The 16,778-nt window shown below is 39.5% G+C and overlaps 1 protein-coding gene and 1 non-coding gene across 2 annotated transcripts; one reads left to right on the plus strand and one right to left on the minus strand.

Annotated features, from left to right (window-relative positions):
• Nucleotides 1-1,888: 1,888 nt before the first annotated feature.
• Nucleotides 1,889-1,995, minus strand: LOC130709720 (small nucleolar RNA R71). The gene has a single exon (XR_009010191.1). It is a non-coding gene; the product is annotated as a small nucleolar RNA R71 (small nucleolar RNA).
• A 13,045-nt stretch (nucleotides 1,996-15,040) lies between these two features.
• On the plus strand, nucleotides 15,041-16,531 carry LOC130749287 (uncharacterized). The gene is made up of 2 exons (XM_057602623.1): nucleotides 15,041-15,320; nucleotides 16,103-16,531. Exons 1-2 carry the CDS (start codon nucleotides 15,120-15,122, stop codon nucleotides 16,469-16,471), a joined length of 570 nt encoding a protein of 189 aa, XP_057458606.1. The 5' UTR covers nucleotides 15,041-15,119; the 3' UTR covers nucleotides 16,472-16,531.
• Nucleotides 16,532-16,778: the final 247 nt, after the last annotated feature.

A 16,778-nucleotide genomic window follows, 5' to 3' on the forward strand; every position in this document is an offset into this window, starting at 1 on the left:
AAAATAAAGAGAAACTTTAAATTTTCCGAGAGTTCGAAATCTCACTCAAAACGTTGCTTTAAGAGCGAAATAGCCTATTCTGGACACGCTCGCCAAAAGGCAGGTGTGCAGACGACTCGCACTAACTCCGAAAACAACTACGCAACATTCCTCAAGCAATTCCTGAACTTTCTTCTTCATTAATCTTTCTCAAATATCAAACTCCTGTCACGCTTACACTGATTCCACGCGTGAGTCGGAAATTAACTTGTTCCGAAAATCCGGGTCTTACATGATGGAGGACTTAAAAGTGCTTGAAGAGGAGTTATGAAGAAGCTAAAAAGCCTTTCCAGCGAGCTTCGAGCGCCTAGGCGCTGGGAATTGGCGCCTAGGCGCTGGGAACCTTCCATAGAGCATGTTTTCAGCTGGAATTGGCGCTCAGGCGCTCTGAATTGGCGCCTGAGCGCCCAGACTCGACTGTTTTGCCTATAAATTGGTTTTTAGACATTTCTCTTGGAACCTTTTGTCATTTTATCATATTTTCATAAGTTAGAAGAGAGGGTTTGAGTTCTGGAGCTTGAGGAGCTTTCTCTAAGCCCTATGTTTCAGGTTTCATCTTTATCTTCTTGTATGCATTTCATAGCCATGTTTGGCTAAAACCCCTTTTGCTTTGGGTTCTTTGTAAGACTTATGATGTTTTAATCTTAATTCCTATTTCTATTCATGAATCTTCTGAGTAAACCCTTGAATCCCATATCCATGCTTTATGTTTCAAGTTAGAACATGTGCTAGCTTTATGCTTTTCTATAATAGAACGGAAGTTTGTTATAGATTAGGGACTTGTTGTGGGATTACCTCTTCTATGATTGCTATTAGGAATAGAGGAAGGGTTGGGGTTTGTTGGCCTGAATTGCATGCTTAATGCCTTTAGCAAATGTTTAGGTTATCAATGAATTGTGCCTATCTTTTGGCTTGAGAGGATTGTCTATGCGAGGCATCGATAAATGATTGATTAGGCTAGAACATCAAGGAGAGACTCAGAGTTTTATGGATAGAATAGGTTGATTAGAACTGAATTAGTTAAACAAGAACCCAATGCATTCTCAGCATTGATTATCACACACTTATCTTTGTTAGTTTTCTAATTAAGTATCACCTAAACCATCAACTTTAAAACTGAATTTTACTCGCTTTCCTACCGTGAACTCGAGGCTTAAACTGAATTGCCACACCAATTCCCTGTGGTTCAATAATTTAAAACCGGGTGAATTCTGTACACTTGCAGATTGACCAACAAGTTTTTGGCGTCGTTGCCGGGGAATTGTTTGTGGTTTTTGGTTTAAGTTTTTAGTTTGTGGTTTTATTTTTTTTGTTTTTATCTTTGTCTATAATTGGTGCTACTAATCTTTCTCTGTTTGTGTGTTACACTTTCAGATTAGTCATGGGTGGCCGTATGACGGAGGAGGAGATTGAAGCCCACATTGAGGCGAGAATCCAAGAGGGGATCATTCTCCGGTTACAAAAACAAGAAGTTGAGAATGCCAACCGGTCTCTACGAGAACTCACTTCAGCTACTATGAGTTATGATTATCCCGGGAGTTTTGTCTTTCCCGAGGGAGATGGAAACTTTGAGTTGAGACCGGCATTCATCAACTTGGTGAGCCAAAGCCAATATGGTGGAGGTTCCTCAGAAGATCCTCATGCTCATATGGAGAGGTTCATCCGTAATTGCAACACTTATCGAGTGAGCAATGTTTCATCGGAAGCAATTCGGTTGAGCCTATTTCCATTTTCGTTAAAGGATGAGACTGAGGATTGACTAAATTCACAACCTCAAGATAGAATCACTACTTGGGAAGACCTAGAAAAAAAATTCACAACAAGGTTCTTCCCAAAAGCTCTTTTGAGGAAATTGAAAAAAGACATCATGAATTTTGTGCAAATCGCTGAAGAGAATCTCTATGAAGCTTGGGAGCGCTTCAAGAAGCTCTTGAGGAAATGCCCACAACATAATCTCACCCAAGCTGAATTGGTTGCAACATTTTATGATGGTCTACAATACTCTTGGAGGTTTGGTTTGGACCCGGCTTCTAATGGAGAGTTCGATGCTCTTCCCCCACAAGTGGGGTATGACTTAATAGAAAAGATGGCAGCGAGAGCCATGAACTCTGAAAATGATCGCCAAACCCGAAGGAGTAAGTTTGAAGTGGAAGCTTACGACAAGCTCTTGGCCTCCAACAAGAAACTCTCCGAACGAATTGCGGAGATTCAAAATCACATAAAGGCGACCAATTTGGTCGGTGCTACAGCAGCCAAAGTGGGGTGTGTGGCTATTGGAGGGCCCAATGTTAGTGAATTTTGCACCATTACTAGTCAGGGTTTCCGAGGTCAAAGCTCTGGACTTTCTCAACAAGTCCAAGAGCAAGTTGGTGAAAATGATGGTGGCAAGAAGAGCTTAGATGAGCTATTGGAGAGTTGCATCAACCGCATGAACAACAACCATAAGAACCAAGAGGCGGCTATCAAGAACTTGGAGAACCAACTTGGCCAGCTAGCCAAGCAAATTGCCGAAAGACCTCAAGGTAAATTTCCTTCTGATACTATCCTCAATCCCGAACAAGAAAATTCTGTTGTTGTTACCACTAGGAGTGGGAGAGTGTTACATGAGTTAAAAAAGCAAATTGAGGGAAAAAGTGAGAAAATAGTTGAGGAGGAAGTGAGTGTTCCTATAAAAACTAGAGTGATGAATGATCCTATTCCTGAACTTGGCAAAGTTCCATTTCCTAAAGCATTGGCTAAGAAGAATTTGGATAAAAAGTTTTCAAAATTTATGGATGTTTTTAAGAAACTCTATATTGATATCCCTTTATCCGATGCTTTGGAAAAAAGGTCTATCTATGCTAAGTTCATGAAGGGAATTTTAAATAAGAGAAGGAAGTTGAGTGAGGTTGATGAAACTATTATGATGACCGAGGAGTGTAGTGTCATTTTGCAAAGGAAAATGCCTAAGAAGAGAAGGGATCCTTGGATTTTTACTATCCCAGTGGAGATTGAGGGGTTGACTGTTGTTGAAGCCTTGTGTGATTTGGGAGCGAGCATCAACTTGATGCCGCTTAGCATGTTTAGAAGGCTGAACTTAGGAGAGGTCACCCCGACCATGCTCTCCTTACAAATGGCGGACCGATCCCTAAAAATACCTTATGGGATCATTGAAGATGTGATGGTTAAGGTTGATAAGTACGTGTTCCTAGTTGATTTTGTGGTGCTAGACATGGAGGAGGATGCTAAGATTCCTCTCATTCTTGGCCGGCCCTTCTTAGCCACTGGCAGGGCGAAGATCGATGTTGATAAGGGTCAGCTCATTCTTCGAGTTGGTAAGGACAAGGTAAGATTTTCAGTTTTCAATCCTAATTCACAAACTAACCTTAATGATAATTTTGTTTGTGATATGATCAAAAGCTTGTCCAAGTCTTCAAAGGAGACCCCCAATGTAAGTGAAAAAGGTGTTGAGCTTAATCAAGCTCTCATCAAGCTTGTTAGAGAAAACAAGTATGGGGGTCTAAAGATGAGAATTTCCAAGCCCACATGGCCTGATTCACACAAGCTAGTCACCTTGTAAAAATGGAAGGTGTGACTAGTGATGAGCTCAAGGTTAAGCTTTTCCCTCACTCCTTGAAGGGGAGAGCAAGGATTTGGTACGATGGTTTAGATGATACCCTCTCTTGGGAGGAGATGTTCCAAAGGTTTTGTGCAAGTTTCATACCTTGCACATGTGAAAGAAATATTGATAGTAAGGAATTTCCTTCCTAACACCAAAGGAAGGAGAGTCCACCTAGGACTATAACTTAGGGCTGCTTGGGAGAAAACCCAAGTCTTGTTTTCTTTTGCTTGTTTGTTTGTTGCATTTTGCAGGGAATGAGAGCATGGATTCTGGAGTAGGAGGTGTGTCTAAGGCCTCCATGGTAATTGGTAAAGGAGGTCGACTCTTTCCCTTAGTTTACCTCATGCATTTTTGCATATTTTTCTTTTGTAGCTTTTATTTTTCTTTTAATCGTGCATTGTTTGTTAGAGTCGTTTTTGGGTCTTTACTTCCCTATACTCACATGTTTTTGCCCGTAGTTATGTTCTCTTACTAGTGCTGGTTTTGAAAATGCTTTTGTGAATCCTTGTGTTGTCTTTTGGGGATAAGTGATTGCATGCTTTGGGGAAGAGAGGAGGAGACTTCGGTCTTCCGAGTGTTTCTTAAGGATAGAGTTGGTGTAGTCCATAAGGGTCCGTCTTTGACCCTTCACCATATAATTTCCCTGGAGGATCCAGACTCCCTTGTACTTCTTGGTTCTGTATTGATTTCACTATTTGCATGCTCTGTGATACTTGCACAATTCTTGAGACCTGTAGGTTTTGAGCTTCGTAGTTTGTTGGCTTGAACATTTGTCCCTAGCTGTCCCTTTTGAGCCTATTGAAGATTTCTTTGTTAGCTAAATGATTGGGATGAATGATAGGTTGGAATTTGGGGAGTGTTGGTCCTTGCATTGTTTTGGAGCTAATTAAAACTGAAAGTGTCTCTTGCCTCAACTGAAAAAAAGAAAAAAGAAAAAAGAAAGAAAAGCACTCCTAATCAAAATTAGAGTGTCAAACAAAAAAGAAAAGAAAGTTGAAAAAGAGGGGTCAAGAGACTTGTGCTTATTAAGTTTGTTTATTGAAAGCTCTGGGGTTACTATTTGGACCACACTCAATATGTTTTGAAGTCTAGTCTTCCTTAGGGACCAACCACCTTGTACTTCACCAAGCCAACATTTCAACCCTTTGTAGTCTCATTAAATTTGTGCATGTTTGATCTTGGTTGCTCTTGAGTGAATGATATCCAGAAGCTATGAACGGCTTGTGTGCTCAGTGCACTAAATATATATCTCATCCTAGGATTTTAGATCTATATGCTTCCCATCAATGGACTCTACACTCTTCTCTTTTCAAAAGATGCATGAAGTAGGTTGTTGGATCTTTCTCTTGGAACCAGTTGTGGTTGCTTTGTCCCCCTGTTTTGTGTGAAGTATTCCTTGTTGAGAGCACTTGTTTTGGGAGCATTTCTTGCGCTTGATGGCAAGCGAGTGTTTTTTACGCTCGAGGGCGAGCTGCCGTTGAGTATAGTGGTGTGATGACCCTAGTTTAGTAGTGTTTTTAGGGTCATTTGTTTGTTAGTTTTAAGTCTTTTTGTTGAGTCTCATGTAGTGTCTCATGCATTCTCATGCATTTTTATCTTTCTTTGAGTCTTTACTTTGTTTTGGTAATTTTGTAGTTTTAGGGACTTTTCTCGCATTTTAAGTAAGTTTAGGACTTGCATGATTTTCTTATGTTATTTGAGGGTCCTCTTTGCTAATAAGCTCTTTGAGCTTCTGGATATTTTCCTTGTCTTGTGGGTTAAGTTTTCAGATCAGAAACTGAAGGAGAAAGAAGGCCAAGAAGCATGGAATTGATGGAGGACTTAAAAGGTGCTTGAAGATGAGTTATGAAGAAGCTAAAAAGCCTTTCCAGCGAGCTTCGAGCGCCTAGGCGCTAGTTATATTTTCTGAGCCTTCTGGAATTGGCGCCTAGGCGCTGGGAATTGACGCCTAGGTGCTGGGAACCTTCTAGAGAGCATGTTTTCAGCTGGAATTGGCGCTCAGGCGCTTTGAATTGGCGCCTGAGCGCCCAGACTCGACTGTTTTGCCTATAAATTGGTTTTTAGACATTTCTCTTGGAACCTTTTGTCATTTTATCATATTTTCATAAGTTAGAAGAGAGGGTTTGAGTTCTGGAGCTTGAGGAACTTTCTCTAAGCCCTATGTTTCAGGTTTCATCTTTATCTTCTTGTATAGATTTCATAGCCATGTTTGTCTAAAACCCCTTTTGCTTTGGGTTCTTTGTAAGACTTATGATGTTTTAATCTTAATTCCTATTTCTATTCATGAATCTTCTGAGTAAACCCTTGAATCCCATATCCATGCTTTATGTTTCAAGTTAGAACATGTGCTAGATTTAAGCTTTTCTATAATAGAACGGAAATTTGTTATAGATTAGTGACTTGTTGTGGGATTACCTCTTCTATGCTTGCTACTAGGAATAGAGGAAGGGCTGGGATTTGTTGGCCTGAATTGCATGCTTAATGCCTTTAGCAAATGTTTAGGTTATCAAGGAATTGTGCCTATCTTTTGGCTTGAGAGGATTGTCTATGCGAGGCATCGATAAATGATTGATTAGGCTAGAACATCAAGGAGAGACTCAGAGTTTTATGGATAGAATAGGTTGATTAGAACTGAATTAGTTAAACAAGAACCCAAGGCATTTTCACCATTGATTATCACACACTTATCTTTGTTAGTTTTCTAATTAAGTATCACCTAAACAATCAACTTTAAAACTGAATTTTACTCGCTTTCCTACCGTGAACTCGAGGCTTAAACTGAATTGCCACACCAATTCCCTGTGGTTCGATAATTTAAAACCGGGTGAATTCTGTACAGTTGCAGATTGACCAACAAGCAGCTTCTGGAGCCTTGTGATAATCAAATTGCATGAAATTCATTAGGTGGTGCAACTAGGATTAGAGCTTAATCATGGTTTTCAAAGTTAAGCCACCAACAGCCCATAAAAAGATGCTTTTTTAAGTCCCTAAGTCCTCAGCTTTCTATTCCAAGTCTCAGAGCGAACCAAGAGTGATCAGAGAGCCTAGAAAGTGAGAAAACCTGAGAAGAACATCAAGCACTTCTCCTCTTCGATTCTCTTTAATTACTGAGTGTTAGAGTGTAATTTTTGGTCCATTGAGTTTATGAGAGGGTAAGGATTCGATCTAGGTAACTTTTGTGAACCTTTGAGCAAGGGAAGCTCAAAATCGAGAAGAACCTGCAACTCCAGCGAGCATTTTCCAGAATCCGGAGAGTTCTTCATTCTGTAACTCGACTTTCCTCACATCCCAGACCTCCATAGCGGCACCCAATAGCACCAAGCTCATCACCATAACCTGTAGACCAAGTTCCAGTGCCTAGAACTGCTCGACCGTGACGATTTGGACATCTCCGGTCATCTTCTCCAGCGAGTTTCATCTTCTCCGGCGAGTGAGTTTTTGCAACTCGCTCATTTTTGTATTGTTTTCACTCCAAAATGTATCCTTGAGCATGTTAGAATATTTTTAGGAAGCTTTGAACCAGTTTGCAGCCATGAATCGCTAGGAATCGATGGAACCAATATTCAAATTTTGAAGCTTAAACACGCTATCGGGTTGAGCTTCTAGCCTCGAATTGGAGTGCCAAATTGATTAGTCTATGCTTCTGGAACATGGTAGAACCTCTCGGCCGATTCAAAAATTGGCTAATTGAGGTAGCAACAATGCTCAGGTGCTTCTGAAAAATGGTCTAGTTGAACTCGGAACGTGGAAAATTGTAGGAATCGGCTACTGGAAGTATGTTAGAAGCGTATGATATAATTTTTTAATTTGTAAGTAAGCTTATGATTAATTAGAAATTAGATGAAATAGAATTAAGCTTGTAATTCAGGTTCCCTGTAGTACGAATGTCCTGCACGACGCTGGGACAATAGGTTCGACAATCGCTTGACAGTAAAACAGAACTTAAAACAGAAACAACAAAACACAGGAATTGTTAACCCAGTTCAGTGAAAAACTTTCACCTACGTCTGGAGGGTTTGCACCCAAAGAAAGGAAATGCATTATCTCAAGATTCAGGAATTACAGACACTCATGAACACAACAATTCATAGTTCACTTCCTAATCTACCCAGTGTATTTCTACTTAGAATCTCAACCTAAATATGAGAGCCCCTCTCACTTTCTCTCAATCACTGCCACAGAGATTGGTGAACACAATCAACAATCAGAGTTTGAATGTAATCAAACACACAGAACCCTTCTTTCCTTTATAGAATCAGTCAGCAAAGAGGATTCACAACTAACAAAGGACAAAGCACAATAAACAATCCTAAAACACTTGATCTCTCTCGATAGCTTCAGTAGTCTTCAAGTTTTAGGTCTTCATCCTTTTATAGACTTCAGCAACGGTGGCATGGGCTCTAGGGTTAGCATGGGCTGAAGTAACAGATTGCAGCAACAGCAATTCAAAACGCAATCTTGATACATCTTGTTACTTAATGCACAAGTAAAGATAGAAACCAATCTTTTAACAGAGATTGTTTCAACAAATAACAACCCATAAATAAAACCCTTCTGGAATAGCTACTTGTTCCTCAAGTAACAAGAAAAACAAATCTTCAATTAATCTTCAAAGAGCCCACAACATAAACTCAAGCTGAGGACTGATGCCCTAGCTTCACAAAATCAGATGCCACGGCATCTGCTTCGACAATCGATTGTTTTGACAAAATGCAAGGTAACATGTACCAACAAAGCTCAATTTGCATAATCTGACCTTAGTTAAGTACTAGGAGGCTAATATGAAATTATTAAGAACCTTAGAATGATTAGAGGAAGGCTTAGTAATAGTGACAAAGGCCTTAAGGATTGAAAATGAACTTAGGAAAATGACTAAGTGTAGTTAAGCTCTAATTAAACTTAACTAAGTGATTAGGGAGCTTATAATGACTTATATGGCCTATGAATGCAGGCTTGGAGCCTCAAGACTCTCAGCCACTAAGAAATCAAGGTAAGGGGAGTTGGACAAGACCTTGTCTTGGTACATGACGGATAAGTAATCGCTAAGGCGATAGTAAACATATTGTTATTTACTTGACTGTTTACAAATGCTATTGAATTATATGCTTGATGAAGTGATGCTGAATGTTTGCTTGTGATTCATGTTGTGAATTGCTTGTGGATGTTGTATTGCTGCATTGTTAGAAAGGAGATAAAGTACGCCATGGGATATGGTGATACTTAGGAAAATAGCCTAATGGCTCGGATAAAAGATTTATCTTATGACAATAAACAAATTAAACATCTGAAGTAGGAGGGTATAGGGAAATAATTCACCGGATTAATGTGTTATGGATACATGTTAGGAAACACTATAGGGAGATAGATAATATTAATTATAAAATGAAATTCATAGATGATAGGTGACAACCTTTATATCAAAATTGATTATAAAAAGTACATTGCCATTACCGGAATGAATAAGGATTTCCTGCCTTAAAACCCAACTACTTGATCCCCATAGATCTCACCTATAATCACATTGAGGTGTAGTTACTTGAAGAGTAAGGTACATATGTTTGTTTCTAGTTTGCTAGAAATTATTAAGGAGAATAAGGGGGCGATGGTTGATGTAAGACCCTAGACTTACTTATGTAATGCTTAAGTGATAGATTGAATAAAATAAGACTTTTGGCTAAGTTTGAGTTTTGACAGATTACAACTGTCAACTTGTGTGAATTTTTAGAGGGTTTTAGCGACCTCATTTGGGAACACTTCCTTGAAGAGAGTTGTAGCCCATTAAGTGTAAAAAATTCCCGAAGTGGAATCAGGTCATTCCGACCCCTGTAGCTCATGATATTCGAATTGTACCGAGTGGGGTTCTGGCAGTAAAGTGCCAACGAATTAATTTGTGCATTTTTATTTTAATTCCAAATTTGGTTAGGTTATTTAATTAAAAAGAGTATGTTTTTAATTAAATAAGACCTGTTTAGGGTTTTTAAATAATTGGGTCAAAGGTGATGAGATTGGGGCTTGAAAAGGGAAAACCAAACCCTAGCCCACTTGTGGTTTGCATGGGATTAAGGGGAAATCCCTATTTTCTTTCCCTCATTCAGAACAGAAACTGCACCCCATCTCTTCACGTGAAAAACCAGAGAGAGGACAGTGAGAGAACTCGAGAGAGCAAGGGGGGAGGTCGCCGCTCAAGCCGCCACCACCGCCGGGACGCCGTCGTACACGCGAGAGAGAGCTTTGCGAGAGGGAGAGAGAAATCGCGAGGGAGAAGGAAGGTGAAGGGGACTTGGACAGCAAGAGATTGTTCTTCCAAACTTCATTCTCTTCTCTTTTCAGATCAAGAATCAAGGTAAGGGCTGGTCCTAGGACTTGGGTAGTTTGTTAGGGACTTGTTGCTATATTTGGTTGTGAAAAATCTTGATTGTTGAGGGTTTGCATGAGGGTTTGGGTTGGAAGTTTGCTTGCTGTACTATTATGATATGAGACGTATGTGATTTGATTTTAAATGCTAGAATATAGCTTAAAGCCTTGGGCTGAAATGGTTTATAGCTTAAACTAGAGGTGGGAGTTTCGTTGCCAGTTTCCTGTACTGGACAGCGGACTTCAGAGCCCCTTTTCACCTATTTAGGATCGTCAAATGAAAAAAGTGATTAAAATGAAAGTTGTATAATTTCGAAATAGCTTTCCAAACGTATACAAATCATAATTTTTGGTTTCGTAATGTGATCTGGAGGTCATTTTAAGTAACTGTTACACCTGCTGTCTTTCCTGTTCCGGACAGTAAGCTTTAAGGCCTAATATCACCTAATTCTGGGACTCAAATGAACAAGTGTGTAACTAGATAGTTGTAGATATTTAAAATAGCTTTCCAGAAAGGTATCATACGTGATTTTTGGTTGATAGATACATTATGTGGCTCTGTTTTTGTGAAAGTTGTTTCTGCTGTCAATATGTTGAGTTGCGAAAATGTTTTGAAGTTTTGTTTAGGAACATGTGTTTAGGAGATGCTGTGAGTTATATGTTGTTAAGCTTGATTTCATGAACCTTGGTACTTGCCTTGTGGTGCTGTTGTGACATAATATGCATGTTTTTATGTATATGGCTATTCTTAAATGATTTCACACTGTTTAATTGGTTATTTGTACAAAAGGGTCGCTCACCTAGCCGTAATCCCCTTTTGTGCACTGCGAATGTTTTGTTGCTATCTTTAGTTTTGTGATGAGAATAAAAGACTCTAGGAAGACTTGACTTAGAGCCTCAATATAAGAGAAAGAGAAATAACTCGCTTGCAAGTAAAAAGTGAAAACGTGATTAATGGAACATAGGTCTAGGTGAGACTATGTACCATGAGAACGATGGTGCCGTAGAGACAAATAGTTACTTGCACGCGAGGGTGTTTGTGGGTTGTACGGTGTGTCCCCACGTGATTTGGTTGACTGCGGTCACCTTGTGATTTTGTGGGTTGTATGGTGTGTCCCCACGTGATTGAGGGTTGTACGGTGTGTCCCCTCCGAGAATTGTTCATCTGCGGATGATCGTGAATATGGTCATTGGTGTTGAGGTGGGTTGTGTGATGTGAGGATGCGCTAGTCTAACTAATTGTCATAAAACTTAATTTCATAAGCGAATGTTATTGTGCTTTATGATATGTTTATGATTATCTTGTTTGCAACCTGACCCTTGCGCTACTTGTTTATGTGTTATCTGTGGGGGGGGGTAGATGGTCGTGAAGATAACAGCGACGACCCATTCTTGGGAGCTGATACTCCGTGACGAGCCACTACCGGATGACGACTACACTTCTGATGAAGAGGAAGAAGATAAAGAGGAAGGGACCAAGGATATGGTTGGGTTGAGAGACATCCATTTTTCCTTTTAGGTTGAGAGTACCGAGTTTTGGAAGCATTGAACCATTACTTTATTTTAGTTGGGATAGTTTAACTTGATGTAATTTTTTTTGAAGTTTTCTTTTGGATATTTATTTCATACTCTTTTCAATGATTAATAAAGCTTGAGGTTTACGTTGATGATTATTTCCGCAAGTTCGAAATGGTTAAGTTTCAAGAATTTTGTAAAATTGAATTTTTGTCACTAATTGAAGATTAATTAATTAAACGACGAAAATTCACGACGTTTTGGTTACTGTGTGACACTCGAGAAATCGGGGCGTTACAGTTGATGTTTGTAAACAAACTCACGGAGCGACAAGGAGTAGGAAAGTGCTGTCACTACCACTAATGAGAGTGGGAATACAGAGACGTCAATGGTGGTCTTGTTCAGAGATGAATAGACCCGGGACTTACACAATGACTCTACCTCTCCATCAGCTACCGGTAGGGTCCGGGAGGCCGGCCTGATGCAAAGTATCAAGAGTCGCAAAGTTGTGTATTTCTGTCTGTGAGCTACTGAACGATCGTGTCCGGTAAAGAGTGGACTGTAAGGAATGTCCATGTTCCCGAGACAACTTTCCGAAGATTAAAGAAGGCAAGGCTTTGGGCCCTATAAAACATACTCATCACATGATAAATAAAATAAAAAGGTTGGCGATGGACTCACCATTTCAAAAGAAGTAGTGAGAGAAGTCAATTTGAAGGACGAAGGTATAAGGAGATGAAACCTCATAATATGTGTGATACTATGTGTGTTTGTTAACATGCTTGTATTTAATAGTATGTTATCTTGAACTTTATCATTTGTTTATCTGACGTGAAACTTGTGCAATGTCACATTTGACTCACCCATGCATTATTTTTATATCATAAAGCAGATCACAGGTTAGACGATGAGCCTCCCTCCGGTGCTCGCCATTCGCGCTGATTTCCCCCCACTGGCTGGTACCTCGAACCCAACACATGGTTCTGCTGTTATAATGAACTGACTATGTTATGGTGCAGGGTACCTGAATCAGATTGTTAAGTTCAAATGCATCATAACGTTTTTAAAATCTTATTTTGATCATAACAATTTTTATAGAAGCATGTCTCTTGAAAAATAAACGTATTATAACACTTGAATTTCAGGAGAAACACAACCCATGTTCTATGCTTCAACGTTCAATCATCACGAAAAGAAAAGCTTCAATAGTTACAAAACTAATTAGCAAGCAAGCTAATTGAAAAGCAAGACTCAACTCACTGACCGTCCAGTGTCGCGTCATCAGTCAGAAATATCGAGCGCCAAAGTTAAAGTTAGATTGTATCTTGTTGCCCTACATTCAAATGAAAAGGCAACCAATTGACTTATACTCAAATCAGACCACGTGAAGACTAGTTTACTTCAGCTAAAGGCACGCTGACCAACAAATAAAAAGGACAAGCCATCAACATCATATTTCCCAATTGTCTCATGTCTGAAAAGTAGCCCAAGTCTATCACCACCTACTAGCTAACAAACATCACCTTTCCGGCTAAAGGATAGACTTGCCTCTGAGCTCATATTTAATGAAGCTACCAACCAAAGCCATTTGAATCAATGGCTTGATCTCATTACACAACGGCTAAGAGCAACGGTCAGATTAAAGCTCACAACGGCTACAACACTAGCAAGCGAATATATAAGGCACTCTTGAAGATTGAAGACCAGGTGAATTAATTCCGAAAGAACAAGAACTCAAGCATTCATCACTATTTTCTCAAAAGCATTCAAAGCTCAAGAAGAAAGAGAGAACCTTGTACCTTAAAAGAGTCAAACCAAAGCTTTTACTTCTGCAAGTGAAAGAGAGAACCTTGTACCTTAAAAGAGTCAAATCTCTTTATTCTCTTCTCACTTAGATTCATAACTCTTTAGTGCTCCAAATTCAGATCTGAACCCAAACACTTAGAGTTCCAGTCCCATAAATTCTCTACCATTACTCTTGAACGAAGAGAAACCCTGTAGAGTGATATAATCTTTTTAAGATTATTGGAGAAGTACTGAACAATACTTGTAGGAGGATTCCTGTAGAATACTTGGAGAAGTCTGTGATAATACTTGTGGGAGAAGTCCTTGAGAATACTTGTATTGGAGAAGTCCTTGATACTTGCTAGTGAAAATCTTGGTGGTGGCTGTAAGACCCGGTTTTATAGCATATTATTTTAATAATAATATTCGGTGAATTTCTTGTGCTATATGTGATATTATGCCTTTTAAAAAGGGTAATTAATTTTTAGAAGCAATATTAAGTCTTAGAAACCTCTAGATGTTGATGTGCGTGATGATACGAGCATTTTGACTGTAATATTGCTAGGGTTCTGCGACGACGACTTTTAGGTCAAAATCGGCCCGACAGGAGCGATGAGCTGGCGAATCAAGTCGACGAGGACGATTTCGTTGGCCACACCTTATGGGGGAGGTGCTGGACATGATTTTAAGAATATTCTATGAGGGAATATTCCTTACTTTGGTTTTTGAAGGTTTTATTTAAATAAAATGAGTTTTTTATTTAAATAAAATGCATTTAAATAATTTTAACCTTTGGTTTAATATCAAAATTAATTCTGAAAATATTTTTGAGGTATTATGGAGCTGATGCACGAATTTTTGGAGCCAAAATTATTGATAAGGATTTTTATTTTAAATTTGAAGTTTTGATGCATTTAGGAGGGAAATGATGCATTTAATGCCTTAATTATTTTGGGGTTTTTATTTAAATTATTATTTTAAATATATTTGGAGAAAATCTGAGCATGGAGAGTGTGTTGGGCGGCCAAGGCTTGTGGAGGAAGAAAAATGAGACTTTTGCAAGTAATTTCCTTTTCTAGCTAGGTTTTATGAAGGAGAGATATTAGGGATTTTGATTCTTTGACTTTCAATTAATGGGGGATTGATTTCTGAACTTTTAAAACCTCCAAGGATATTTTCACATCTGTTTAAAACCCTTTGGATTCAGATTTATATATTCTAAAAGATTAAGGATTTAAATGATAGTTTTAAAAGGGATTTGATTAGGAAATAAGCCAAATTTTGAGGACCGAATCAAGGAAGGTTGGAAGAGTCTAGAAACACTAAAATGGGCTGCAAATTTCGTGGGTTTGGGCTTCTTCTTGGGGAGAAAGAAAAGCATTTAATGCTTGGCTCTCACCCCTCACTATAAATAGAGCCTTTCCCCCTCTCATTTCTTCACACCAAGAGCTCTCCTCTCCTCTGCATTTGCGTGAGCTCTCTCTCCCTCTCTTGTCTTTCTTTTGTTTTTCTTGTTCTTAGGTTAGTTTAGTTTCTAAGCCTTGAGTAAGGTCATTCTCAATATGCTCTGTGGTTGCAGCTTAAGCTGATCTGCCAAATCCAGAAGAGAATGATTTTAATCAAGTTGCTTAGAAATGTTTATCTATTTGAGGGTTTTCCTAAAGAAGTTCTTGATGTTCTTATTTTGTTCTTATGACCTTCAAAGAAAGGATTTTATAAAGGAGGTTTTGATCTTGGCAGGATTGAATCTATGCGAAAATTATGTTTTTCTTCGAAAGTTCTTCAAGTGTTCTTATGATCTTCAAGCAAAATGTTTTAGAAAAGAATGTTTGATCTTATGAAAGAAATGATTTTGGATTTGCAAGGTTTTTGGGGGGAATTTCGTGATCAACAAGGGGATGGGCTTATGATCGATTCGATTGTCCGATTAGTAACGTTACTCTGTCAGTTCGTTGGTAGGAAATTTCCAAGTGTAGACCTAGCTTCAAGGAGCAACCCGAGACTTCTAGGAAAGCGTACCTTTGAGGTAAGGGAACTTCGGCCTCGGCCTAGACAAATTGTTTGTGATTGTGATTGTTAGCAAGCATGATGTTAGGACTATTGATGATGTATGTACTAGATATGCTATATGATAATGATGCAATAAATGCTAGCTAGTGTTATTATGAACATGCCTATATGCCTAGGGTGTTAGCTATATTTATTGCTATGCATGCAAGTTATTATGCGATGATATGTTGTTCATAAGAGATGAACGTGATGGGCTTAGGGCCTAGTGATGATGACTGACTTGCATGGCATGCATTTGTGGGCCAAGTGACCTGGACTGGGCTTGGTTGGCCACGGCTGGTGACCTGGACTGGGCTAGTCAGTGGTGACGTTCAGGGGATGGACCTGAACAAAGGACGAACGTGAAATGGCAGTGCGTTGGAGAGGTCCAACCCCGATCATCAAACTGTTGGGCAGCGGTGTGTTGGAGGTGTCCAACCCCGATCGTGGAGTCGTGTTCGTCCTGCCTTTCCATGAGGGATTGGGTTATGGATATCCAAAGCGTCTGCATGCATGTGCACGAGCATTGACTAACAATAAACTATGAGATAGTTCCCTATACTTGTGAAACTTAGAATTATGAGATAGTTCCCTATACTTGTGAACCTTAGAACTTAATATAGTTCCCATATTTGTGAATGTTAGCTTAGTGAAGAACTTGTGATTGATAGGGTAGTATACCCTACTTATGATGTGTGTGTGTTAGAATTTGACCCTTGCTTGTTTGCTTGTTTGTTGTTTGGGGCGCTTAACGCCTAGACACCAAGCATGTGTGTGATCAGTCGAGATACGACCCTATATCTGCTTGATGTGGACGACGGCAAGGTTCGAGACATCGACTGCGCGACTGATGGTTCAGCTATGGGATTGGCAAGAGCAGAGGATGCGAGGCGATATGATTCGAGCGCTGGAGGAGGCCTTGGAGGGCACGCAACCAAGTGGCTCAAGGGAAGGCAACCGACTTCAAGGCTGGAGGAGGCCTTGGAGGGTACGCGACCTATGAGTCGGGTATTGAGTGTGATAATTGAGTCTGTACTTGGGGGTGAGCTGAGTTTGTTTATAGGGTTCGAACCTAACCTAGAGACCTTCTTGTTGTGTTGGCTCGGGGGCGGTCGGACACTAGTTTAATCATTATGTTGTAATTTGAAAGAATCATTGTACGCTTCCAAAGCTTTTATTAATAACATGAATTATTCAGTCTACTTACTACATTTTATTTGTAAGCAATGTTTCGAAAAGGTTTTTATTTCAGTTAAAATTTACACACGTTTTTGGAAAAAGGTTACTAAAGTGACCCTCGAGAAATCGGGGCGTTACAGTGGCCAAGTACTAGACGTAGCCCAATCGTTTAGAGTGAACCAGTATAAATCCTCGTGTGCCGATCGTTCTGCTTTACTTGCTTATATTTCCGCTGCACTAAACGGTTTATGGAAAG

The sequence above is a fragment of the Lotus japonicus genome, chromosome 3 (assembly GCF_012489685.1).
Source record: "Lotus japonicus ecotype B-129 chromosome 3, LjGifu_v1.2".
Lineage (NCBI taxonomy): Eukaryota > Viridiplantae > Streptophyta > Magnoliopsida > Fabales > Fabaceae > Lotus > Lotus japonicus.

What these genes read in the sequence shown, in the direction of transcription:
- LOC130749287 (XM_057602623.1), top strand. Translation starts at nt 15,120, where the DNA reads ATGTTTGATCTTATGAAAGAAATGATTTTGGATTTGCAAGGTTTTTGG. An exon ending in TAGGAAAGCGTACCTTTGAG is followed by an intron (nt 15,321 to 16,102) that starts GTAAGGGAACTT and finishes CTTAACGCCTAG; the next exon opens with ACACCAAGCATGTGTGTGAT.